Source organism: Callospermophilus lateralis, chromosome 2 (genome assembly GCF_048772815.1).
Source record: "Callospermophilus lateralis isolate mCalLat2 chromosome 2, mCalLat2.hap1, whole genome shotgun sequence".
Classification (NCBI taxonomy): domain Eukaryota; kingdom Metazoa; phylum Chordata; class Mammalia; order Rodentia; family Sciuridae; genus Callospermophilus; species Callospermophilus lateralis.
In genome coordinates, this window is record NC_135306.1 from 191,191,991 (window position 1) to 191,217,114 (window position 25,124).

Here is a 25,124-nt window from a genome sequence, read left to right on the forward strand (position 1 = left end):
CTCAGCTGCACAGAATATCTTTATGCGGGCTTCCGGTCACAGGTGTGCATCATAGTAATACTCAGCCATGTCTGGCCCGTCCCGCTTGCGCTGCTGGGCCTGGGAGAGGAGGGGCCGAGGCCCTCGTGGCCAGGGGTGCTTGGGTCGGACCCCATAGTCTAAGGAGAGAAGAGGGAAGGAATGCGGGGCGGAGCTGCTGTGTGGTCAGCTTAAACAGGGCTGCCTGGGGCGAGGTGGCCCTGGGGGCCTTCTCTTGGGCACCTCCCCTGGGGGACCAGGGGGTGGGCAGGGGAGGGAGGGGAAGGACTACCATCCATCAGTCCGGAAAGTGGCTGCGCGAGTTCCAGCGGGGCGGAGAACTCCTCAGGAACAGACCGCTGAGACCTGTGGGAGATTTGGGGGTGCTCAGCCTGACCCCAAAGGCTTTGCCACCTCCCTGTGAATGGGAGATGGCCCTGAGTGAGGCAGCTGGCAAGCCCCTGAGCCCAGGATAACAGGGCCAGCCTGTCCTCTGGGAGGGCAGGGGCCGCACACCCTTCAGGTGCTGGGGCCTGGCCTTACCTCAGGGGCTGGGGGCGAAGGAGAGCCGCCGCCAGGATGAGGTAGAAGAGGAAGAGACTGAGCCCAGCCCTGGGGTACAGAGCCCCCAGCATGGCGAGAACCATCTCCTACACAGGCCCTGATCAGGCTTTTGCTCACCCCTCCCCCAGGATGGAATCTGTTGCCAGCTCCCAGGGCCACCTCACAAAGGACAATAGTTCCGGGGTTCAGCGTCAGCACTTCTTTTGAGGCATGGCCAGAAGCTTCCACCCTGAGGCACGTTCAGTTTTACTGACCCTGTGGGCCAACAGGTCCCAAACCCAATCTAGTGTAAGTGCCCAAGGGGAGCAGGCCGCCTGACAAGTCACTTATCTGTGCCTTAGTTTCCCCTCCCATGAAGCGCCCATGGTCCAGCAGACAGCACCACCCACAGAGGTTACTGCAGGCTCAATGACCAGAGTGAGACCAGGCCCCCAGCCTCCGCACCTGTTCCCCCACCATCCCCACCTCCCCTCCTGGCACCTCAGCCCTGGGAAGGTTGGGCTGGCTGAAGGAGCCAGAGGGGGCCGCTCAGCCCTAATGGCCCGGAGTCCTTGGGGTGAGGAGCAGCAGCTCGCACAGCACTTCCTACATTGCTTCCTGTGGCCTAAACACATCAGGGGACTCCACAGACACTGGCCTTAGCATTGGATATAGGGTTTCCAAGAGAGAGGACAAAGCTTTGGACCTGTTCCCTCGAGTACTAGCTGCAGGAGAGCAGGGGCAGGCTCACTGTGGAATCCCCAGCTCCTGATGCCTAGTAGGTGCTCAGCTGAGAATCTGAGTGGACAGTTGTGTCATGAGAGAATACCAGACACCGAATGCCTTTGCAGGCTGGAGGCAGAGTAGTGGCCACCACAGCAAGGTCCTCTCTGCTTCCTGATGCCTTGACCAGAGCGCCTGGACCCCTCATCCCTGCGCAGGGGCCTGGCTAGCTCCTGTGGCCACCAGGTGCCACACCCACTCCCCCACTCTCTGCAGTGGTGGTACCCAAACCAGAGGGCTGGACCTTGGGGCCAGGAGCTTGGGAACCCGGCTGCCCCTGAGACAATAGTCCTGTCAGCTGGCCAGCCCTCTCCTTAACTGCGGAGATACCCAAGGACCAGAAAGGGATGGCCCTTGTTTCCAACCCTGATTCCTGGTCCCAAGTATCCCTGAGGCAGACAAGTGCTGGGGTTCCAGCACCTCACCCCCAGGCCCTGAGCCACACAGTAACTTCCTAGTGGCCACTTCCCTGTGGTAGAGACAACATCTTTTTCACAGAACTGTGTCGCATGCCGTATCCCCAGCAAGGTGCTCAGGGACCTGGAGTCCCACTTACTGCGTCAACTCCGAGCCTCTCATTTGTCATGCTTCTCCCTCCTACCTACAACGGCCCCCAAGGCCTTCTGGAGCTGCGCCTCGTCCCTCACCCCACTGCCAGGATCGGACTCACCAGCCTTCCACTTGGAGGCCTCTGTCCCAGGGTCAAGGCTCCTCTTATCCCGCCCTCCAGCCCTTTCAAACACACCCCTTCCCCACAGCCCCAGGCCTGCAGTTTGGACCTTCCCCTCCAGCCTTGTGCTATCTGGTCCTGCCCACTCCACCCTTCTGCCCTGTGACAATAGTGCTTCACACTGTTCCACATCACTGTGACACCACATAGGTCATCTTCTGCACATGGCCTCATCTTCCCAGACAGCCTGTCAAAAAACTGATGAACATGGGCTGGGAGAGTAGCTTGGATATGGGCTTGACCCCCGGCACCAAACTGCGAACAACAACTCAACCAAACACAGAGCAACAGAACCGGGCCCAGCCTAACAGTGCGCAGCTTTCTTGAAGGCACTGCTCACACCCAGTCACCACTGGGACACCAGCTACAGCGCTGCCACCCCCTGCTGGTACACTTCCATTTGTCACAAGGACCCTAGTGTGGCACGTGCACACTACACACATCTGCTTGACTACTGTGGGCACTGGAAGCAGGACCCAGGCTCTATGCACCTCTGACCACACGGTGCGGCGCACAGCCTGGGATGGAACCGGTGCCAGGAACACTTGTTGGACTAGCTGAAGGTCACGAGGACAGGCTGCCCTCTTCCCTGCCCAAGGCCTGGGCATCAATGCCCCAGCATGGGGCCCAGGGTGCTTCTCACAAAGACTTGTGGAGAGCCACGTCAGGGTGAGGCTGCCCCTCCCAGGGCACTTCACCAGCCAGGGCAGCCTCAGGAGGCGAGCTGAGTGCATGGTGTAGGCGGAGCCTCCAGCACCTAAGGGCTGCCCAGGCCGGGCAGCTCCAACAGGAGAGGATCAGGAACACCAGGAACAGGAGAGTCAGGCCCCTGTCGCTCCACAACAGCCTGCAGGGCCCCAGGCAGACTTGGTCACCTCGGAGCCCACCGAGCAAGTGCAGGAGACCCCAGCTCACACCCCTGAACTGGCCTGGCTTTCCTCAGAGCCCCAAGCTCCGATCTTCCCTCACCCAGCCCAGGACTGCCTGGTGTCTGCCCTCTCGCTGGTGGGGGAACGGCTTTGACTCTCAACTGGAGAGCTGGGGTCTGCACAGCATTTTCATCCCATTCAACAGCTGTCACAGGAGTCTGGAAGCGCTGTGGCCAAGAGCACAGGACCCTGCAGGGGAAGGACAAATGGAGGCCATGGCCACACAGCACAGTGGGCAGTTGTCATCCATTGCATGGCTGGTTTGGCGGCTCTGTCTTCCCCGGGACCAGTGAGCAGTTACGCCCACAGCTGCCAAGGCACGCAGCTGCCCAGCTCCAGGAGGCGAAGTGCAACTCTCTGTGGCTAAAGGAACCAGGACCCCAGGCCCAGCGGGTGCGAGCCGCAGGGTTCCATCACAGGAGGGTGCCGCCAGTCAAGGTTCTCCGAGGGACAACATCAGTGGTGACCAGGGCTGTACAGAGCCTGGCCAGAGCAGGGGAGATGTCAAGCAGTGGGCATGGAGAAGCCACATGCTTGGACGGTGCCAGAGTCAATTTTATTAGGGAAGAGGGATGGAGGTGGGGGGACTGAAGGCTGAGGCGGCCCTGCCCGGGTGGCAGAGCATGTCATCCTGCTCCCCCTGCATCCCAATCCCAAGATGTCTGTCAGCCCCAACTGTAGAAGTAAATTTTCTGCCAAGTAGGCAAGTAATCCATGAGCGGCCCTGCAATGAGAGGGGCTGGGTCAGCACAGGGCGTGGGACACCCCGCCCCGCACAGGCCTTCCCCAGCCCCTACCACGCACTTCTCACTGCCAGCAGCCGCCCCTGAAGCCCTCTCCAGCCCCAGGGTGGCAGCATCAGCAGGGATCTCTGTCCCCATTTACAGACAAGGACCCTTAGGCTCAGGGCAGCCAAATGCCTCAGCCATTCATAGGCGCTGACAGGACTGGGTGGGAGCCTGGCTGCCCTCTGCTGAGGTGGCATGTCCAGAGGGAGGACCCTTCCCCACCGGGCAGTCCTCCACCCAGGAGGCACGGCCTTGCCTTTCTCTAGGATGCTAAGAGGGGGAAGGCTGGCAGCACGACGTGGCCTGGCTATCTCCCACCAAGGGCACCCTCTGCCACCCCTGGCTCAGGCCCAGCAACTGTCACCCACCCAATCTTGCCTTTGGGCTCCCTCTCTAGGATATGCCAAGGATCAAATTACAGAGAAAAAGAGCAAACAGGGAGATGGGGCCTCATGTGTGTCCCTTGCTCCAGAGCCACAGGGTGGCTGCCACACTTACTTGCAACCAGGCCGACACCGGGCACGTGGTCTGCCAGCAGCTGCAGTAGGAAAAGGATTTTGGCCCTGGACAGAGAAACAGGGAGCAGGCTAAGAGGGGTGCGGCGCTCCTTGAAAGCCTTCACTGACTCCTGGACAACAGGGCCCCCCGGAAGACAGGAGCCGGCAGGACCCAGGACTAACGGGGAGGTGCTGCGTTGGCCCTGGTCTCTGTCCTCACCTGCCCGTTCTCCTGGAAGCCCATGTTGGCGGTCGGTGCACATTGCCTCCCAGACACCCTCCTCGGGTCCTCCTTTCCCTTTTCGCCCCTTCTTTCTACTGATATTCAACAACAGTGGTCTCCAGAGCCCGCAGCAGGGCGCGGGCAGTATGCTGCAAGCCCCCAGGGAGAGGATGCCCCCGTCCCCAGCAGCCCCCATCTATCAGAAGAGCTGAGTCACACAGAAATCTCACAAGCCAACACTGAGCAGGCAGGGCCCCGGGAGGGGATACAGTGCTGAAAAGGGCATACTCTGGCTCCGAGGAAGGGGCAGAGGCCTGTTTTCCAAGAGATAAAAAGGGGAACTTGACACAAGAGGACGATGATGTCCAAGATAACACTAAGAAACGATGAGGGCTGCAATGAGGGCTATGTGTGCGGCCGGGCTGTGGCTCACTGGTCGGGTACAGCCCTAGCCCTGGGTGAGTCCCAGCACCAGAGGAAGTGGGAAGTATAAGTCCCTAACATTTGTCAAATATTTTGACATACCTGGCATGACCATGACCCTACGTATTGAGTCATATGGCCCCTCAGCAGCCTTGGGAGGTGGGCTCTGTCATCATCTCCAATTTATAAATGAGGAAATGTGGCACAGACAAGTCAAGGAAGTGGCTCAAGGCCACAGAACCAGGAGGCAGGTGAGTTCCAGAAACTGCTGGACAAAGGGGCACTAAGACCGCCCCGTGTGGACTGCGTCCCAGGGCCTGCTAGGGCTCCTGCTCCCTATTCCAGAGAAACAAGAAGTTTCTGTGGCAGATTCATAGACACGTCTCAGTCGGGACCATTGCTCTGGTGGGTCCTAGGCTGCTTGGGTTAGGAGAAGAGTGAGCCACAGGGAAGGGCTCACAGCTCCAGGAGCCACCTCTGCAGTCACTGTCTCAGAATTCCTCAGTACAGGCATGGGGGAGGGTCACTTTAGTATCTGAAACATTCTCTTCCTGTGTATGGAAGAGAATTTTGCTTTAGTCCCCTATAAATTTTAAAATTTATCTGAAAACAGTGAGGCAATATTAAATGTGACATAAGTTTGTTCTCTATTGTCTCAGGAAAAAACAGGGTTTGGATGGTCATAATATTATTATTTTTGTAGTACCAGGGATTTAGCCCAGGGGTACTCTACACTGAGTCACATCCCAGCCCTTTTTATTTTTATTTTTAAAATTCTGAGTCAGAGTCTCACTAAGTTGTTGAGGCAGGCCTTAAACTTTCAATCCCCCTGCCTCAGCCTCCCTAGTTGCTAGGATTACGGGTGTGGGCCACAACACATGGCCACCTGGTTCCAGACCTCTCTGAACCTCAAGTGCCTCTTCTACATATCTTGGGCTGGAAGATGTGGGAATGAAGCAGAGAGTATGGAGATCCCGCACCTGCCACTGGTAGTGGGTGCCCCTTACAATGCTCTCTAGCTCGCCCTGGTGTCCCTCCTGCAAGCATGGAAGCTCACATAGGCATGCGCTGACGGCCCGAGAGCTGAGGCTGGCATTTGGTGACTGCTTCCTGGATAGAACATGGTGGGTGCTTGAACCCACACAGGGGAAGGAAAAGGAAGGCACGGGGAGGGGTGTGGCAGCACGGCCGGCCCCGCCCTCTCCACCCTGGCCCTGGCCTGGCCAACCTGTCCTGGAGGGTGGGGACCTTACTCAGAGAAGCGGTCGTAGAATGGGGAGCGCAGCAGGTAGAAGAGCAGCACGATGGTGCGGCGCCGCAGCTCCAGCCGCTCCCTGCGGGTCAGGCCCTTCCTGTCACTCAGGAGGCTCAAGCTGGGAGTACAGAAGGATGCCGTCAGGGCTGAGCCCAGCTGGCACTCACACGAAGGAAGGAGCCACAGGGGTGGCAACAGGGAAAGCATGAACCACTGCCCGACCAGGTGAGGCCCAGCCTGCGGTGGAAAGCCCTGGGGAGGGAATGAGGCCCCCAGGAAGACCCAGGCTCACCTGGTCACGTCCACAACAGCAGACAGGAGCCAGGGTGTCCATGACCGCTGACCCCAAAGGCCTAGGCTGAGCACTGCCGGCCGAGGTGTCAAGGATGTCTCTGGCAAAGGGCCTGGCTCCGCCCACTCCCGTGATCTACTCCCAGCCCCCCAGGGCCTGTCCCCATGAGGCTAAGGATACAGTGCAGCAGGGGACGGGTGATGTGCAGGGACTCTGCAATGGTTTCCTGCAGCCCTAGGGGTGTGGGGGGGATGCTCAGCTCCTCGTGTTGCTGCGGCTGTCGCCGCTCCCGTTGCTGGGGAGCTCCCCAGTGCCTTGAGTGCAGGGAGGGGGCTAGAACACAGGACAGCAGACAAGCAAGCCAGGTGAGGGCAGGGGACAGTGGGCACCAACAGAAGCCAGTCCCTCAGATCCACACTGACCTCAGCACCTAGAGGCCCGGTCCAGCTACATCTTCACTTACTGTTCTGCAGGGTTCGCACCACTCGGTTTGACCGCTTCCCCACATAGGACTGCTCCTGGCTTCCTGGGCTGTGGTCACCATCTAGCAGGGACAGACAGAAAACTGTACTTTCTTCGCAGGCTGGAGCCTGCGAAGAACACGTGTGCAATGAATGATCAGGGCTACAGGGAGGATTGAGAGGTTTGCACTAAGGCAGCAGCCAAGTCCAGGAAACTGGAGCCAGGGGCTGTGGTTCCTGGCTGCACCTGTCCACAGGGAGAGGCATTCTGGAGCCTCCCAGTCCTGAGAAAAGGTTAGCATCATCTGTAGCCAAAACTAGCCAAGAACTCGGGCTTGCCGGGCAGTAGAGCAAGGCTGGGAGGGCCCAGCCCAACCGCAGCCATACGACCACTGCACCACACATCCCTCAGTCCTCTGCTTTCAACCCGACTATGACGAAGAGCAAAGCACTGCGTGCACTCAAGGTGGGAAGAGAGGCCTGGGCCTGACAGATAGTGGCCTGAAGCCCCAAAGGGACAGAGCTGTGGGGTGCCCTGCCTCTGGCTTGTGACATAGAACCAGGCCCAGAGGCGAGGCTGGCAGAACCCCTAGCTCCCGCTGATGCTCCATGCACTCTTCCTGAAGCTCACAAAAAAAAGACTGAGGACTCTGGCATCAGGAGTCCCAAGTTCTGGGCTGGGGCTGTAGACAGGACTTGCCCAGAATGCCTAGCATGCCCAAGACCCTGGGTTCAATCACCAACCCCGGGAAAAAAAATCCCAAGTTCAAGTTTTGATTTGTTCCCAATCTAATCATTTTTTTCCTTCTCTGTAGAATGTAGAGTGATGGGAACAAAATGAGCGGACGGGATAAATATACTCCATATGTGGATAATAATGTATTCATGCTTGTGGGCTCTAAGTCCACAGACCAGTCCCGTGCCCCACTCCACTCCAGAGCCAGGAAGCAGCTTACCCGAGGACTGTGCCTGGGTCTCCCTGTCCAGCGGAACAATGGGGGGTGAGGTCTGAAGGCCAGCCTTGAACCAGATCAGCAGGAACATCCGCAAGACAGCCCTGGGTTGGGGAGTATAGCAGGGCTGGGAGGAGGTGGCTAGCCAAGCAGGGGACAGGAGTGCTCTGCTGAGCACCATCCTTATAGCTGGCCTGGGTCACCCCACCCAGATTCTGCCCTCCACAGCCCGACCTACTTGGCCAGCTGGATGAGGGCAATGACGAGCCAGCGGCCCACTTCGCCCCACACCTTAGCAGCCCCCATCTCCATGAACACCTCCACGCACTCCAGCACGCTCAGCCATGTCAGCAGCTTCTGCTGGGATAGCGACTGCAAGAATTCCAGGCCAAGAGGTCAGGGGGTTGCCCCAGTCCCAAGCCCTCCCCCTGTGAGGGACAGAGCTCAGTCCCCCTGAGTACATAACCCTGAGTTCAAACACCAACCACCACTAACAGGCTGGCCTTAGGGATAGGTGCCTCCACCTCTCTTAAATTGCCTCTTCATCTGAGATGGGGATGCTAACACCTGGTTTGAGGCTCAGGTGGATGTAGATCTTCTCATACCAAGAGAGTAACATGCGTGGCACACACTACTTGCCTGTGTCCCTGTGTCCCCACCCTCAGCACCTGGCAGAATTCTCACCACAGGCAACTTCTTCCGCAGTTCCTTCCGAAGGATTCCGTCATTGAGCAGCACAAGCAAGTTAGAGGCAGAGTACACTGAGGGGAAGAGTGTGGCCTTAGCAGGCTGGATCTACAGCTCCATCCCCCTCACCTCTCCAGAGCTCCCAAGATGACCCATCACCTGCTGTGCTTGGCCTCCCACCCACAGACTATGTGGAAACCAACCTGCCTCTCTGCCCTGTTCCTCAGAGCTCCACACTCCCTATATGACCTCGTGTGAGTGGTGGGACCAATAAGAGAGATCAATCTCAGAGGCAAACCCGCTCCTGTCCTGTTAGTTCTGGTCATCCAGCTCTTTACAAATAACTGCCCGGAGTGCCCCCAACAACCACAAGTGTGGGGCTCCATCTCCTCTGCTCTGCCCTCTCTAGTCTGCCCTGAAAGTCTACACCATTTGTACCTTTCAAAAGCCACCCCACCTTTCAGGACTGTCACCTCCAGTGCTCACTTGGCAAACACTACTGAGGCACGTATAGTTTGGGAATCCTGGAATCTGGATTTGAATCTTGATTCTGACAGCATCAGTGGCTATACCTAACCTCGTTCAACTTCTGTTCCTTCAACTGGACAGTGAGGACAACAGTGCCCACCTCATTGTAGGGAGGCCTAACTGGCATAGGCAGGAAAGGTGCTTAATCCAGGGCATAAGTACAGTAGCGAACACTCAAGTCCTCACACGTGTCTCCCAACTTCGGGGACAGAGAGCTCTGGACCGCGGCAACGGACCTTAGTCGGATTCCGTCAGCGCACAGAACGATCTAGTGGACAGCCGGCGCTCAGGCCGGTGATCGCGCCCGCCCGCGGCAGCCCTCGCAGGCCCAGGCCGCCCCTCCCCTCCCAGAGCCCGACTCACCCAGCTCGGACAGCTCGTGCGAATCAGAGAAGCGACCTGGGGAAAGAGCACAAGAGACCTCGGTGAGCCTGTGCCTCCCCCAGCAGCTTCGCGACCCCGGTCTTCCCCTCCCTACGTCCTACGGGAACTTGAATGGGACTTCTCAAGCACAGAGATGACTCCTCCGAGTCCGCAGGGAAGAGAGCCATTGGGGTCATAGGTCAAGGCCCTGAAGGAATTGGTCAAAGGTCAGTGGCACCTGCCAGCAGGTAACTGAGGCCCCGCACTGCCGTCTCCAGCTGAGCCGTGGCGGCCGGATGACGAGTCACGTACTCCTGGTAGCGGAGGCCCAGGAGCCGCAGCTTCTCCATCCTGCCCTCGGGACCAACAGAGCCAAGGACCGACAGAACGACGGGCTGCGGCGCCCTGCTTCCTGTGCCCTCCTTCCTGCTTCCGGTACTGGGCCCGCCTCCCCGTTGCTTAACTTCCGCCGGCCAGAAGGATGGTGACGTGAAAAGCCTTTGAACCACCTTTCACCCCATCTCTGAAATCACCTCCCGCTCGGATAGCGCCTACTGCGGGCCAAAACCCGCCCTCCCTCCTCCTTTAAGTCATTGGCTAACACACTCTCCGCCCCCGACTCACCCAAAGCCGTCACGACCCCGCTCTTAGGCCTTCTTGGTTGGTTGCCCTTGCGCCTGCGCAGTTGAAGCTCAGCGGCAGCCTGGGCAGTTCATTCTAGAGCAGAGGGTATGAACCTTGAGTCTTTCCAATAGAGCGCCGAGAGGTTCGAACGGGAAGACCCGTTTTAAGGGGCTGGGAGACAGCGTGCGGAGAAGAGCTTCGATCAGACTTGGGGAGACTCAGGGAGTCTAAAAAACAGCCAGGGGCTGGGGATATAGCTCAGTTGGTAGAGTGCTTGCCTTGCATGCACAAGGCCCTGGGTTCAATCTCCAGCACCACCAAAAAAAAGAAAAGAAAGAAAGAAGAGCCAGATTGTGTCTCAGCAGGTGCGCAGTTAGCCAGTTGCCCGGTCTCCAGTCCCCCACAAGAGGTGGGGCTTGGAAAAAGGAAGCAGAGAGGAGGCCAGCCTCCCAGGGCAGTCTCATTCCCCTAGTCAGCTTAGTGCCCTGGCTTTGACTCAGATCCCTCAAGAACTGAATATCCCAAGAGCGCGTATCTGGACGCCCACGTTGGCGGAGGAAAAAGCAAAAACAAAACCCAAGAAAACCCTGGCCAAGCTTCTGCTTTCAGCTCGGGATGACCTTGGGCTGTAGTGTCCCTTCTCTGGGCCTCAGGTTTCCCTGTCTATAAAAATGGTTAGAAAACAGACTTGGTCCTTGAACTCGGATCAATCTCAGAGAGCTTCGTAGCCCTCGGACGCATCTCTCCTGGCCCTCAGCGGGTCCCAATGAACGGGAGTTGCCTTCCCAAACCCAGCAGTCGCCCTGCAAGGGGAGGTGGCGGCCGGGCGGCGCTCCGGAGAGGGAGCTGATTGGCTGTGGGACAAAGGGCGTGGCTTGGCTGCGCCATTGAGTCCGCGGCCCGCGGATTTATGGCACCCTGAAAACAGTATTACATTATTATACCAGTTCCCTTTCAGATACTATATCCAAACGAGGAAAGAGTCTACTTAAGATCCACTGTCTAGGACTTTGAAAAAAGGTCACACTCGCGGGGAAGCCACAACCCTTCCTTCCACTCCTTCCTCCCCAATCCTGCTTGGGGAATTAGAGCTGCCCTCCCTGTGCCTGCCAAGGAATCAAGACGTGGCCGGGAGCCTCAGAAGAGGCAACCGTCTTGGAGAACAGGAGACCATCATGGCATATTCGAGGTAATTTGTGGTCACCTCCTAGGTACCATGCTTACTTACATTCTCCCCTTGGTGGCTTTGCCAGTTTGGTAGAACTCCTGTCCATAGATGGAGAATTAGATGACTAAGGAAGGGAAAAGACTTGGCACAGCAAGTCATTGATCAAAGAGGTTCCCAACAGTGTCCTCTTGCCTATTGCCCTCAGCCCAGGAGGAATATACATTGAGGCTCTTTGGTCAGGAGGCAAGCTGGTAACTGGGATTAGAACCTGGGCAGTGACTCTTTCTTTTCCTTCCTTCATCTCATGATCTTAATGACCTTGTTCCCCTTTGGTCACTCCCCCAGCCCTCTCCTACAGCCCTGGAGAGTCAGGAGGGTCTGTGTACAAGCTTTCTTCAGCCCCTTCTCCAGGGCTGGTGATCCTGTGCTCTGGGAAGAAGGGAGAGGCATGGAGGACAAAAAAGTAGTCTCCCACCCCAGGTGCTAGGGTTGGAGCCTGTTTTCCCTCCTTTCCTCCAGGGAAGGACAGCATGGGCCCAGCCCAGTTGGCAGCAGCAGGGCTACCTGAATTTCCTTTCTAGATCCTAAGTCTGATTAGGCCTCAGAAACAAAGAGTGGCCATGTGCCGGAGGCCTCCTGGCTTGGACCCCTGCCTGGACCAGGCCACCTGGCTTGGCTAGAAGAGCTTCTGGGCAGGTTGGGCTGGATTCTCCCTCCAGCCTGCCTCAAGTCACAGGGGAAGAGAATTAGACCAGTCCAACAGGTACTGAAGACATAGGAGGCCACGGTCACACAACAAAGTCCTGGGCCAAACCTGGTCTCAGGCCCAGAGGACCAGCACAATTTTATATGCCTATACTTATCCACCTTTCCCTCTGCACACTCCTAGAACCACACCTCAGAGATTCGGAAGACACATGGGCCCTGGCTTTCCCCCTGAGTGCTAAGGTTGAATGAGAGGAGGGGCCAGCATTAAGAATGACCACAGGGAGATCTGCAGTCCCAGTCACCTGTCACTTTATGCAAGACTTATCCTGGGCCAGAAGCCCTGCCTGCTCCCTCACATTTAACCCCCACAAGGTTAAATGTGGGGAGGGAATCTACCACCCCCACCCCAGCTACTGCTAGACCAGGGAGTGGAAACTGCAAACTCTGGGTGCTTCAGTGGCCCCTGCATCCCCCCATCTTCTGTAAACTTCCAGATGTACAAGGAGCTGCCATCAGTCTCCCCAGTAGTCATTACTCCTGTTCTCCAAAGGCTGACCCCCCATCTCCCCAAGAAAGGCTTCCTGACTTCAACCAGGAAGACCCAGTCTCAGACTGGGCTGCTCCGTTTGGATCTGCTTCACTTTTTACTGTTGGACATTGAGCTAAAGGACCCAGCCTGAGCTCCTTTCCAGGTCTCAGTGAGGCCAGGTGGAGTCCATGGAGGGGAGATTCTCGTTTCCACCCACTCTCCCACATACTGAGCACTTGGTTGGGCACCTTCTCCCAGCATCGGACCTCCAGCAGCTTGCATTCTAGGAGGAGGACAGTCTATAAATCAGCAAACAACTTTAACTTTCCCGGAGTGGCAGAAAGAAAATAAAGGAATGTGGAATGAGTATCTGCATTCCAGGCAGAAGGAACAGGTCAAAGGCATGTCCTGGGGCAGGAGACTCTTAAGGAAGGAGGAGAAACTCCTGGTGCAGCACGGAATCTGGGGGAGGGGCAGGAGAGGAACAGCCGGACGATCGTAAGGGACCAGAGGTGTTCTTATCTAACACTTGAACTCTCCTCCAGGGAGAGTCAGGCTGTGTCCTCGGATTGATTAACTGAGATGAGGCGTGTCAAACCCTTAGCACAGGGCCTGACACCCAGTATGCACGCAGCCAACCGTGCCTTCTTGTTCACAGTCCAGAGGGCCTAGAGCCCCTCCAGGGCCAGAGGGGAGGCTGGGTCCTGCTTCAGAGTGAAAAAGCAGAAAGAAGGGGAGGGAGGAAGAAGAGATCCAGGCCACGGTGTCGGCCACAAATCACAACTATCTAGCAAGGGTGAGGGGTATTCGGCCCTGCGCAGAAGGCACTGAGGCCCCTCGCCAGCTCCTGGGCAGGAGATGGCCTTCAAAAGGGCGCTTAGTCTGGGTCGACCCAGGCCGCCATTGGGCCAGCCAGCTACCTGGACTGAGGGTGCGGGAAGAAGGCGGAGGATCCAGGTGCTCGGCGGCTTCGGGACAAGTCTCGGCAGGCCCCGCCTCCTGTCCCCAGAGCAGGTGTCGCCTACTCCGCAGCCCAACATTCCAGTCCCTTCCCTTTTACTCCAGCCGGGCTCCCGCTGGCCCTTTGATCCCGAGCCCGGGGTCACCGGCCCCTCCCCTCAGGGAGGTTAAGGGGAAGAGATGGGGCCCCAGAGCAGGGACGAGGGGGATGGGCTCAGAGCAGGTATGGAGAACTGGGCCTTCCTGGGTGGCTGACCCCACTCGCTGCAGCACTCCCCGCCGCTGGTAGAAAACTCTGCCCAGAAAGGGGGTTCCCAGTTCTAGCGGGCTGGGGGGCCAACGGGTGGCGGGACAGGGCGGGGCCAGGCCCTGGGGGTCTCCCCGCCCCTTCGAGCTCAGCCAAGCGGAGGTGAAACCTGAACCCAGGTTGGGGGCGGGGCTGGCCCGCGCCTCTCCCCTCTTCCCCGCACCCGGCCAGCAGCTGGAAGAGCTGGGCCGGGCTCCCGAGCCGCTGGAGCAGGTGAGGGCGGCGACTCTGCGCGGGAAGGACTGCCGGGCGCCCGTCGGGCCCCGCAGCGCAGTCCTGACCCTCCTCTCCTCGGTCCGCAGAGCCCGCAATGGAGCCGGCAGCCCGGGGTCGCTCCCCGCCCTGACGCCCCGCACCAGGCCATGCTGCCCCGAGGGCGCCCCCGGGCGCTGGGGGCCGCCGCGCTCCTGCTGCTGCTGCTCCTCCTGATCGGGTTCTTTCTCTTGGGCGGGGACCCGGAGTGTGAGCGCCTCGAACCAGACGGGAGAGCTGGGGACCTGGGGTGCCCCCGATGCCCGCTCACGCCACGTGTCCCCTCAGACGGGAGGCTGCGGGGAGCTTCTGCCCTCCACGGAGACCCGCTGGCAGGCCATTGGGACCACAACCGCTCGGCCTGCGACCCGTGGCCGCAGCTGCCGCCCAAGTGCGAGGTAGGTGCCCTCGGCCTCTGGGGTTGTGACCCAAGGGGCGCCGCGCCCCGAAGAACCAGCTGGATACCTGTGGAGGAAATGACACCTGGCACTGACCAGCCAGCTGAGGGAGCTTCCAGTGCACACGTCCTCTGCTCCTGGCCTCAGTTTCCCCCCTTGTGAAATACAGGGGCTGTTTGGCCGCACACTGTTCCCAAGCTCTGATGCCAGTTTGGGCTATGCCCATCAGTGGAAGCCGGGGACTACTTATGTATGACCTGAGTGTCCCCTCCCCAGCTCTTGCACGTGGCCATCGTGTGTGCCGGACATAACTCTAGCCGAGAGGTCATCACCCTGGTGAAGTCCTTGCTCTTCTACAGGTACAGCCAAGTGTCCTTGGAGGAGGGTCAGGAGTGGGAAATAGGAGAAAATCTTGGCAAGTCACTGGTCTTTGGGCTTCAGCTTCCTTATCTGTGGCAGGGGGATGGCATCCCCTCCTCCCACAGGGATGGCTGCTGACTGTCCTGAGCAGGCCACGGAAAGCCCTTTGCTCCAGGCGGAGCTACCCTCTCTGGGCTCCTGGAGGTGAGGGTCGCCCCATTTTGTTTCTCCTGGGGCTTCTCAGGACTTCTCTCTGTTGATCCTGAAGGAAAAATCCGCTGCACCTCCACCTGGTGACTGATGCTGTGGCCAGAAACATCCTGGAGACTCTCTTCCGCACATGGATGGTGCCTGCTCTTGGGGTCAGCTTCTACCATGCTGACCAGCTCAAGGCAGGAATCCCGCCCCCTCCTGCCCACCAAGTCTGCAGTGCTCCTTACTCCCACCGCTTGGTGATATGGGGGAGGAGAGTCCCTGTCCCCTGTCCCATCACACCTACTGAAGTTCACATCCCTCTCTCTTTTGAGGTCCTCTTCTGCCCACTGTGTCACTGACTATGTTTGGGCACCCTTGGCCTCCTTCTCTGCCAGCTCATGCCCTGCCCTTCCCACCTACAGCCACAGATCTCCTGGATCCCCAACAAGCACTACTCCGGCCTCTATGGGCTAATGAAGCTAGTGCTGCCCGGTATCCTGCCCCCTGGCCTGGCCCGAGTCATTGTCCTGGACACGGATGTCACCTTCGCCTCCGACATTGCAGAACTCTGGGCGCTCTTTGCTCACTTTTCTGGTGAGAGGCCTGGGCCCTAGCCCTTCCTTGCCAGCCCCTTCCCTGGCTTGCCTAGGCCCCCCTGTGGTCTAGCCCAGAGCCCAGGTCCTCGGGCAGTCTTGGGCAGTTCCCTCATGCCCTCCCCTCCCAGACAAGCAGGTGATCGGGCTCGTGGAGAACCAGAGTGACTGGTACCTGGGCAACCTCTGGAAGAACCACAGGCCCTGGCCTGCCTTGGGCCGGGGATTTAACACAGGTGGGGATAGTGGTCGGGGAGGCAGGAGGGGTGGACTGCTGGGCTGGGCAGGGCACAGAAAGCTAGGAAGCCCCCAGGAAGAATAGTGCTATGGAAAACACTGGATGAAGAGGTGAAAACAGTTTGATGTCGGCTCCCCATGCTGGGTGACTGCGGCCAGCTCTCCTGGTCCCTCTTTTTACTCATTCATAAAATGGAAAAAGTGTGAATAGCTCTGGCATCCCTAAGTGTTAGATGGTGGCTGCGGGGTGCTCGGCAAGTTGTGTGGTATTCAGTACCTCCGCTCTGTCCCCAGAGGACTGGTGATTGACAGCTCACCATTACATCTGAACTATCAAAAAACACAGTCCTGCATTAACAATGGGGATACATTCTGAGAAAAGGGTTGCTAGGCAATTTTGTTGTTGCACAAACATCCCAGAATGTACTTGCACAAATCTAGATGGAATGACCTACACACCCAGGCTGGGGGATGTGGTCCTGTGTTCCTAGGCAGCACACCTGTGCAGTGTGTGACTTGTGCTGAATGCTGCAGGCAGCTGTGACACAGTGGTGAGTGCTTGTGTCTTAACATAGAAAAAGTACAGTAAAAATGCTAGGCAACAGTAACTTTTCAGTTTCAAATCCTTTTTTTTTTTTCTTCTTTTTGGTACCAGGTATTGAACCCAGGTGCACTCAACCACTGAGCCACATCCCCAGCCCTTTTTATATTTTATTTAGAGACAGGGTCTTGTTAAGTTGCTTAGGGTCTTACTAAGTTGCTGAGGCTGGCCTTGAACTTGTGATCCTCCTGCCTCAGCCTCCTAGGCCTCTGGGATTACAGGTGTGCACCACCACACCCAGCCATCCCAAATAATCTTAGGGGAGAGGGACCCCTTGAATATGCCATCGTCATTGACTATAATGTTATGCAGCACAGGATTATATCCATAAATAAAAAAAAAAAAATCAGCATTCAGTTGGTACCTTCACAACCCCTACCCCCCAGGAACTTGTCCCTGGTGGGCATGACAGCCTCTTCCCATTGGCAGGTGTGATCCTGCTGTGGCTAGACCGGCTTCGGCAAGTGGGCTGGGAGCAGATGTGGACGCTGACAGCTCAGCGGGAGCTCCTCACCCTGGCTGCTACCTCCCTGGCTGACCAGGTCTGGGAGACCCTTTGAGTGGGTGGGGTGGGCAGGGGGCTGAGGTGTGATGGCTGTCTCTGCCCAGGACATCTTCAATGCTGTCATCAAGGAGCACCCGGAGCTGGTGCAGCCCCTGCCCTGCGTCTGGAACGTGCAGCTGTCTGACCACACGCGGGCAGAGCACTGCTACTCTGAGGCGGCTGACCTCAAGGCGAGTGGTGCAGGGGGCTAATGGAGGTGGGGGACAAGGACGGGACTCCTGTATCCTGCCCTCATCCCCTGCTCATACCCTCCTGGGTCTTAGGTGATCCACTGGAACTCGCCAAAGAAGGTGAGGGTGAAGAACAAGCACGCGGGATTCTTCCGCAACTTCTACCTGACCTTCTTGGGGTACGATGGGAACCTGCTGCGGAGAGAGCTCTTTGGGTGCCCCAGCCAGACCCTTCCTGAGGCTGAGCAGGTTAGAGGGAGCCACCCTCCCTGCCCTTGGGGAGGCCCGTCCCTTTCTGTTCTGGTGGGTCCCAGCCTTGGCCCTTTTCTCTGTCCCCTCAGTTGCAGCGGGCCCTGGCACAGCTCGACGAGGAGGACGCCTGCTTTGAGTTCCGGCAGCAGCAGCTGACCGTGCACCGTGTGCACATCACCTTCCTGCCCCATAAACCACCACCTCTCCGGCCACACGACATCACCCTGGTGGCCCAGCTCTCTATGGACCGGTGAGGGTACTGAAGGCAGCCCCAGGGAGCGCTTCCTGGCTGGGCCTGGGGGTTTCAGAGAGGCAGCTTTGAGTGGGTGGCAGTGAGCTGCCTGTCCCTGGACCAGGGGGTCCAGCATTTGGAGACTATGGTTCTGGTGGAAAGAGCTTGAGCTTCAGGTGCCTAGAACTGCCACTTGGCAGGGGATCATGGGCAGGTCCGAATATCTCAGTTCGTTAGCTACGTTTTCTCATTTGTTAAATGAAGAAGTGCCGCTTGCGGGGTAGTTGTGAAGATGAAATAGGACTGGCTCAAATTGGAAGTGCGGGGAGGAGGTGTCCACAGCAGCTCACTTTGGGGAGGTTTTCCAGGCCCCCCTGGGCCTCTGTGCAAAAGGCTGACCTCCCGCCTCACCCCAGGCTGCAGATGCTGGAGGCACTGTGCAGGCACTGGCCGGGCCCCATGAGCCTGGCCTTGTACCTGACAGATGCAGAGGCCCAGCAGTTCCTGCATTTCGTCGAGGCCTCGCCCGTGCTCTCTGCCCGGCAGGACGTGGCTTACCATGTGGTGTACCGTGAGGGTCCTCTCTACCCTGTGAACCAGCTCCGCAATGTGGCCTTAGCCCAGGCCCTCACGCCTTACGTCTTCCTCAGTGACATTGACTTCTTGCCTGCCTACTCTCTTTACGACTACCTCAGGTGAGCCCAGAGGTTATGAGGAACTGCATTTAGGATGGATATTGCCAGGGTTGAGAGCTCTGTAGGGCGCTCGCTTCTGCAGTACATATATTAAAACTGGAATGATACAGAGAAGATTAGCATGGCCCCTGCGCAAGGATGACACGCAAATTCGTGAAGCGTTCCATATTTTTAATAGAAGCAGCCATCAAAAGACTATCAACCAAGAGATCTCTGTAGGACTCCAGGCTGTGTCCTGTTCCTTTCTGGTCTCAGTGTGCTCTGCACAATGGGGTTTGTATTAGGGTGTGTCTCTGGGCTGCCATTAGAGTCAGGGAGGCTGGGACTTCTTCAAACAGAAGTTACTCTGTGTCTTGTGTCTACTGGGGTCTCCAAGGTTAGCTGTCCTTTGAAAGGCAGGTCCTGTGGCTGAGCTTTAAGTTCTCTGAGCCCTCTCCTCCAGGGAGAGGCCCTTCCCTGCCTTCATGGGTGCTCCTCCTAGGGCCTCCATTGAGCAGCTGGAGCTGGGAAGCCGGCGGAAGGCAGCTCTGGTGGTGCCCGCGTTTGAGACCCTGCGCTACCGCTTCACCTTCCCCAGTTCCAAGGCGGAGTTGCTGGCCTTGCTGGACTCTGGATCGCTCTACACCTTCAGGTAGGACAGGCTGCTGCTCTGCTCAGCTGTGCCCACCCTGCACCAACGAGCTCCTAGCCTCAGCCTGGCCCCTGCCTGATCCCACTGCACAGGTACCACGAGTGGCCCCAGGGGCACGCGCCCACAGACTATGCCCGCTGGCGGGAGGCTCAAGCGCCATACCGGGTGCAATGGGCAGCTGACTATGAGCCCTATGTGGTGGTGCCACGTGACTGTCCGCGCTATGACCCTCGCTTTGTGGGCTTTGGCTGGAACAAGGTGGCCCACATCGTGGAGCTGGATGCGCAGGTGAGGAGGGCGCCTTGCTGCCTCCAGTTTCTATCTGAACAGGTCCACTCTAGCACCTCTGCCTGGCGGCTGCCCTTTAGTCCCCTTTGGTCCCTGCCTCAGTTCTTAGGGGCTGCCTTGTAAGCCTTTCCCCAGAGCTGCAGGCTCCCGCCCAGCCTACCCTCACCTGCTGCAGGAATTTGAGCTCCTGGTGCTGCCCGAGGCCTTCACCATCCACCTGCCCCACACACCAAGCCTCGACATCTCCCGCTTCCGCTCCAGCTCCACCTATCGCGACTGCCTCCAGGCCCTCAAGGAGGAGTTCCATCAGGACTTGTCGCGCCGTTATGGAGCTGCTGCCCTCAAATACCTCACTGCCCTGCAGCAGCCACGAAGTCCGGCCTGAGCCACCCGGGCTGGGCCTGCTGGGCTGGCTCGCCTAAGCGCTCACACACTCTGAAGACACCAGGGACGCTGCCACTCCGCCCCCAGCTGCTCTCCCACGGTCTCTGCTATTTAAATTATTTAAGGACTGTGGGTGTGGCTCGGGTGGACTGCTGCCGACCCTGGGTCCCTCCCCTGCCTGCCTTTGCCCCAGCTGGTTTGGGGCTGGTTCCCCTGCCCTCAGTTGTACATCACTTTTTCTTAAGTTTGAAAAGGTTCTTTTCATGTTCCTTTTGATTTGGGGGATCAAGGGCTCTCCAGGGTCTGAGGGCATCCGTGGACAAGGGGGTGCTCCCTGGGTACTGTCACAGCATGGCCAGAGAGGCCTGGGGCTGGCAGCAGTGCAGCTGGGTCCCACCCAGGCAGTGAGAGTTCCCGGGAGGGCAGAGGCTGGAATTTGAGTGGGTCTTGAGTTTGTGAGCCCTGCCCTTCCTTTACAAACCACCCTTTCCCAGCCCAAACCCAATACCATGAGGCCGAGAGACTTTATTTGGCTTTATTTAGTAAAATGTTAAAATAAATAAATACAAATTGATCAGCTGCTCTGTTTCCCCCCCACCCCCTCAAAACAAAAATCAAACAAACAAAAACAAAAACTTTGAAGCACAAAACTCCAAATACAAGTTCTACCAAGACTGAAATCACAAAGGGCATGGACAAGAGACAGGATTGGGGTCTGGCTGGCTCTCCTCTGCGTGCGCTTGCTGACCTCTGGCCTGTCTGTCCCGCCCTGCCTGACTGCAGCTCACAATGGGCAGAGAGGCAAGGAGGCTGGAGAGAGGCACAGGGCCCAACAGCTGTGCGGGGTGGGGGTCCTCAGGGAGGAAGAGCCTTGGGAGAGGGGGTGCCAAGTGGAGTTTGTGAACCTGCCCTTCCTTTATAAGCCTGGCTCTCTGTGGGGTAACCCCAGCTTCCTCCCCTTCCCCTGGTGGGGGGGCCTGTGGAGTCTTCCCAGGGGCCACCACTCCCTTCCTGGAGAGGAGCTGACAGGGGTACAGGGGGTAAGCCCGTGGGAATGGGGCTCCTGTTTCCTGCCAAGGGTGCTGGCTGAGGGGTGGGGTGCGGTCCAGTCACTTTCACAGCCACGCTGCCTCCATCCACAGAAGCCATGGGAGTGGAGAACCTAGGACCTAGAAAATGTGCCCTGGCCCTATCCATCCTGCCACCCCAGGAGCCTTCTGCCCCTGGGTGAAAGTCTCCTGAATTCAGCCCTTTACATAAATAAGGACCACACCCAAGGAGGGAGAGAAGGTAAGAGACCACTTAAGAGTGTGTGAGCAGCGGCCTTAGTGATGAGAGCCCAAAGGGGCTCCGATGGCCCGAGAGAGGAAGCATCAGGGGTGGCGCAGAGGCAGCTAGCTGACCGTGTGGAGACTGAGGCGTCTGGCAAGATGGCACTCTGGGGAGGCGCTGTGTGCCAAGTGCACCAGTTCATACTACCTCCTACCTGGGCCAAGCAGCAGTAGAGACAGGGGCAGGCCTGCAGGGAACTGGGCACCCAGATGGTGCCCTCTGCAGGTGCCCTGGGCACATCGCAGGCTCCAGAGACAACCCTCACACAGGCACGTCCCTCCCAGGGCCCGTCCCTAGCTGAGTCCTCTGGTCAGGCGCCACCAGCAGGCTTTGCCCCAAAGGGCTTGATAAGGAAGGAAGAACTTGGAGCTGGATGAGCTCACCAAGGCCAGACAAGACCCAGCAGGCTTAAGAAAGCAAAAGGACCTGCAGGCGCCAAGAATGCAAAAGGTGGGGAAGCAGCAGCATGACCTCACTGCCTCCAGGACTGCGCTGGTCAGGGACAGGAAACCCCAGGCCAGAGCCCTCTGATGTGACTGTAAAGCTAGCTGGGCACTATGTGGATGTCAGAGCAGCTAAATGCTGGGCCAGGAGAAGCAGAGGAAGGAGGAGGAGGCAGAGCAGCTCAGATGGGGCTGGTATGTCCCAGGTGGTCACGGGCACCTCTGTCTGGGGGCCAGAGAGGAGCTCTTTCCTTGGCATGACTCTGAAGACCGAGTGACCAGACCCTTTCAGTTCAGCAGCATTTGGGAGTTTGAGACCAGAATGGAGGCTGTGGCAGGTTGCGTTCTGTACTACACAGCTGACCCACTGAACTCCAGGAAAAAGCCTCCTCCCAGCTTTAAGGTGAGGTCAGAAGGCAGGCGACACTGATCACAGCGGCAGGCAAAACACTGGTCAGTTCTTGGCCTGGCCCCTTGGCCTGTGATTCCTCAGGCAGCTCTCCTCAAAACAAAGTGATGATGACTTCCCAAGTGCTTTCCACAAAAGGAAATGGGCCTAGACAAGTCGAATGGGAGAGCAGAGGCAGGGCGGACGGCCTACCGCTAGTCTCTGATCCTCCTCCAAGGATTCCTCCAACTAGTCCAGGCAGCTTCAAAGCTCCCTGACTAGATATAGCACCTTGGTTTCTGCATGAAAAGGGGGCTCTTCTCTGTTTCCCTCAACCAACCTGGCAGCCAAGGCCTGACCCTGAGTCCTTGCAGTTGGATAGTTTCCTCTCCTGACACCCTGGAAAGATGAATGAAGTGGCTGGTATGGATGAGACTCAAATTCACTCTAAGAAGCATCTCTTCTCTGCTGCCCTTGCTTTCAGGATCTAACTCTGTCTCTCTGGGCCCAGCTAGGCGAGGGAGAAGTGAAAAGGGCCTTTTCTGCCACTCCTAGACTCCAGCATCACAAGGTCTGGGGTGGGCTCAGAAGAGACTGTTGCAGGGTTCAGGGCAGAACCTCTGCCTCTGTCCCTTCAGCTTGGGACACACCAGAGACAAAGGTCTTCAGAAAAAGCATGCATACACAATTTCTCACCAGCATGATGAGAGAGATGATCTCAGTCTTTCAGAGAGCTGGTTTTCCAAGAAAGAGAGACATAACAGGCCAAGCAAAGTGAGCACAGCGATTCTAGCCCAGGGTCACCCAGGAGGCTTGTGGGTAGGGGGAATGGAGCAAACTGTCTGGTGCCTGGAGCCAGCAGGCAGAGGAAGTGGCTGGAGCTTCAGACCTCTCTTCAAAAGCAAGACAGACTTGAAGGCCATCGGGCTCTGTCTCAGAGATACATGCTCCCACAAAACATCTCCCTCCTCCTTTGTTCTCTCTAAGCACCAAGGGCTGATGCAGCCAGCCTGTACCCCTGTACCCTTCCTGAGGCCAGGGTACAGGGGTACCAAGGAGCCTCAATGGCGTTTCCCCTCAGAGGTGCCCCCCAGGCACTCGTAATGCTGGTGGCTGAAAGACTGAGAGCAGCACCAAAGGAAGAGGTCTTATTAGGCACCAGCCTGTGCTCTAGCGAAATCCGAGGAGACCATGGGAAGGGCCTACACCATGCACACTCCATCTGGGCTTCAGAAACAGGAGACAAGACCCTGCACCAGGAAGAGAGGACAGTCTTTTCTGAGAAGGGGAAGGGGGTGGGGAAAGCCCCACCCGGCCCTTCATGGAGACTGGCCACCAGTCTAGAGACACAAACACAGCAAAATGTCATAATGATCAGCAGGTTCTGTGCTAAAAAATTATAACTACACGGCGTTTCTCCAGTTCTGACACCTTTTTAATAGAAATCACTGTTTTTAGGAAACAAATAGCACTTTTGTAATTTTTTTTACAATGTTTCTTACCTTGATCTTAATTTAAGTAACACTAGGAAGACCTCAATATCTTTTATTTTCCTTTTTAATTTAAAAAAAAGTTGTTGTTGTTTTCCCCAGATACAAAGATTTTTGCCCTTGCATAAAAAAAAACAGTGCCCGAACGATGACACAAGGACTCACACAGACTCACAGGACCTCACCGACACTACGGCTCCTATTCTACCATGCAAGGTCTCGCCTACCCTTAACTGGACTGTCAGCCTGAAAAACAGCTTTTCTATTCCTTATTTTAGTTTTTGTTACAAAAAAGGTAAAATAAACAACAAAATAAAACTTTGTTTAAAGGAAAAAAGAACAAAAATTAAAAAAATAAAAAAAAAGAGGAAAGAAATGTCTCCATTCGATTCTCACACACCTGGGTCGCGTGCTGCTTCACTCAGGATTTGCTCTTCTCATAAATATAGAAAAGGGATGGAGCTTGTTTTCAAGTAAAACCACTGATTCACCTTTTTTTCTTCGCTGGACCACACACACACCCTTCTTCCCTGCCTCAGGCAAGGTCAGCATGCCCCTGGCTGGGCTTGCCTTGGTCTCCAGAGGGACTGAGGGGGTCGGCCTGTGGGATGTGGATGCCCCAGGCAGGGAGGAGGGAGTGGGGGTAGGGAGCGCAGGAGCGGGCTGGGAGGGGAGCCAGTGGCTGCTTGGCATCCGTCTCTCCTTCACTAGCCCCCCAGACAATGTTAAATACTGCTAATCTGATATACTTTCCCACCCCTTGCTCCCTCCCGGCCCCTCCCCCTTCCCTTCTCTGGGCACTGGGTTGGTTAAATCTCGATTTCCATTTTTTTGGTTTGATAGTAGTGAAAGTTTAGAAACAGGAAAGCCCACACACTCTTTGGACTTGTCTTCTCTACCTAGACAAACGGCTCGGCAAATAAGGATCTGAAACCTGCTCTCCTCCCTCCGCCCATCCCTGCTCCCCACCCAACAAAACAAAAACAAACCCATCGTGGCTGTGGAGGCTGCTGCAGGCACACACTGGTGTATAATAGAGAGAGTAAATATATTATTTCACTTGGCATGGTGCTGGCAAAGAACCTCCAGCTGGCACTATTTCATGTAACGTGGTCCAATCTTCGCGTGTACACACAGAATAAGAAGGATCAATTGGCAAACTCGGGTGCCACCTGGCACAAGCATCTTCCCTCTCTCTGGAACCAAAGAACCAAAAGAATCCTGTACTTTCCAGAAGAAATCCGGCTTTGCTTTTCTAGAGTCTTCAGTGTTGTTTTTCTCCTTGCCGCCGGGATCCCGTGGCTTCTCCGTGAGGGCTCTGTTATTTAGTCTCTTCCCCCTGGCTACAGTTCGCTGTGCAGCTCTGGGAGGAGGGGGAAGGGGCCGGTGTGGAGGTGGTGGCGCTGGCAGGGGGGGTGCAGTCCGGGCCATTGGAGATGGCCCCCACAGCAGCCTCAGAGTCCACAGGTCTGGAGAGGTCGATGCCGTGGATGAGGCGGATCAGCTGTTTTACCTTCTCCAGGGAGCTGTGCATCTCCTTCTGCCGGGCGAGGATGGCATTCTTCATTTCCATGCATTTCTGCAGCAAATGAGAATAGGGGGCACTGAGCATCCTGCTTTTCTAAGGGGTCTAGAAGCCCCAGAAGGGAGAAGCCTGCCCAATAAAAGAAGCCCTGGGACTGTTGTATAGCCCCTAGAACTTGTTCTGCTCTACCTGGTGTGGGCAGCGGCTGCCTACGGAGAGGCGGGCGAGAGGTGGACAGGCAAGTGGGCTGACTGCCAGCATCCACTCGATATGAGCCTTAACTAGACTTCACTCCCACCATGACACTATGAAATCAAAGTCATA

The 25,124-nt window shown here is 57.0% G+C and overlaps 4 protein-coding genes and 1 non-coding gene across 18 annotated transcripts in view; 2 read left to right on the forward strand and 3 right to left on the reverse strand.

Moving 5' to 3' along the window:
* Nucleotides 1-6: 6 nt before the first annotated feature.
* On the reverse strand, nucleotides 7-3,558 carry Frey1 (Frey regulator of sperm-oocyte fusion 1). The gene is made up of 3 exons (XM_076847092.2): nucleotides 562-3,558; nucleotides 311-384; nucleotides 7-158 (listed from the first exon to the last, which is right to left on the reverse strand). The coding sequence occupies exons 1-3, from the start codon at nucleotides 663-665 to the stop codon at nucleotides 37-39; spliced, it is 300 nt and encodes a 99-aa protein (XP_076703207.2). The 5' UTR covers nucleotides 666-3,558; the 3' UTR covers nucleotides 7-36.
* On the reverse strand, nucleotides 3,538-10,859 carry Pex16 (peroxisomal biogenesis factor 16). 2 transcript variants are annotated; one of them, XM_076847090.2, is made up of 11 exons: nucleotides 10,098-10,859; nucleotides 9,474-9,509; nucleotides 8,580-8,656; nucleotides 8,134-8,267; nucleotides 7,899-7,999; nucleotides 6,945-7,025; nucleotides 6,662-6,814; nucleotides 6,482-6,554; nucleotides 6,188-6,307; nucleotides 4,290-4,354; nucleotides 3,538-3,727 (listed from the first exon to the last, which is right to left on the reverse strand). In XM_076847090.2, exons 4-11 carry the CDS (start codon nucleotides 8,205-8,207, stop codon nucleotides 3,669-3,671), a joined length of 726 nt encoding a protein of 241 aa, XP_076703205.1. In that variant the 5' UTR covers nucleotides 8,208-8,267; nucleotides 8,580-8,656; nucleotides 9,474-9,509; nucleotides 10,098-10,859; the 3' UTR covers nucleotides 3,538-3,668. The 2 variants fall into 2 exon arrangements, with proteins under 2 accessions (XP_076703205.1, XP_076703204.1); XM_076847089.2 differs by lacking the exon at nucleotides 10,098-10,859 and adding an exon at nucleotides 9,712-9,917.
* A 3,078-nt stretch (nucleotides 10,860-13,937) lies between these two features.
* Large2 (LARGE xylosyl- and glucuronyltransferase 2) lies at nucleotides 13,938-19,623 on the forward strand. 2 transcript variants are annotated; one of them, XM_076844362.2, is made up of 14 exons: nucleotides 13,938-13,982; nucleotides 14,072-14,419; nucleotides 14,696-14,778; nucleotides 15,048-15,171; nucleotides 15,397-15,568; nucleotides 15,699-15,803; nucleotides 16,835-16,947; nucleotides 17,015-17,140; nucleotides 17,234-17,389; nucleotides 17,482-17,642; nucleotides 18,041-18,319; nucleotides 18,801-18,950; nucleotides 19,043-19,238; nucleotides 19,414-19,623. In XM_076844362.2, the coding sequence occupies exons 2-14, from the start codon at nucleotides 14,132-14,134 to the stop codon at nucleotides 19,621-19,623; spliced, it is 2,163 nt and encodes a 720-aa protein (XP_076700477.2). In that variant the 5' UTR covers nucleotides 13,938-13,982; nucleotides 14,072-14,131. The 2 variants fall into 2 exon arrangements, with proteins under 2 accessions (XP_076700477.2, XP_076700476.2); XM_076844361.2 differs by lacking the exon at nucleotides 13,938-13,982 and having other exon boundaries at nucleotides 14,132-14,216; nucleotides 14,310-14,419.
* On the forward strand, nucleotides 18,386-18,492 carry LOC143393336 (U6 spliceosomal RNA). Its single transcript, XR_013090623.1, has one exon. It is a non-coding gene; the product is annotated as a U6 spliceosomal RNA (small nuclear RNA).
* Nucleotides 19,624-20,071: 448 nt separating the features above from the next.
* The window catches only part of Phf21a (PHD finger protein 21A), a 190,221-nt gene continuing 185,168 nt past the window's right edge, over nucleotides 20,072-25,124 (reverse strand). For 11 of the 12 annotated variants that reach the window (XM_076847103.2, XM_076847094.2, XM_076847101.2 and 8 more), the window contains one exon: nucleotides 20,210-24,854. In XM_076847103.2, the coding sequence (XP_076703218.1) occupies nucleotides 24,597-24,854 (258 nt within the window). In that variant the 3' untranslated portion in view covers nucleotides 20,210-24,596. Of the gene's footprint in view, nucleotides 20,085-20,209; nucleotides 24,855-25,124 lie in introns of those variants that run through there. The other variant, XR_013155339.1, reaches the window with a different exon arrangement.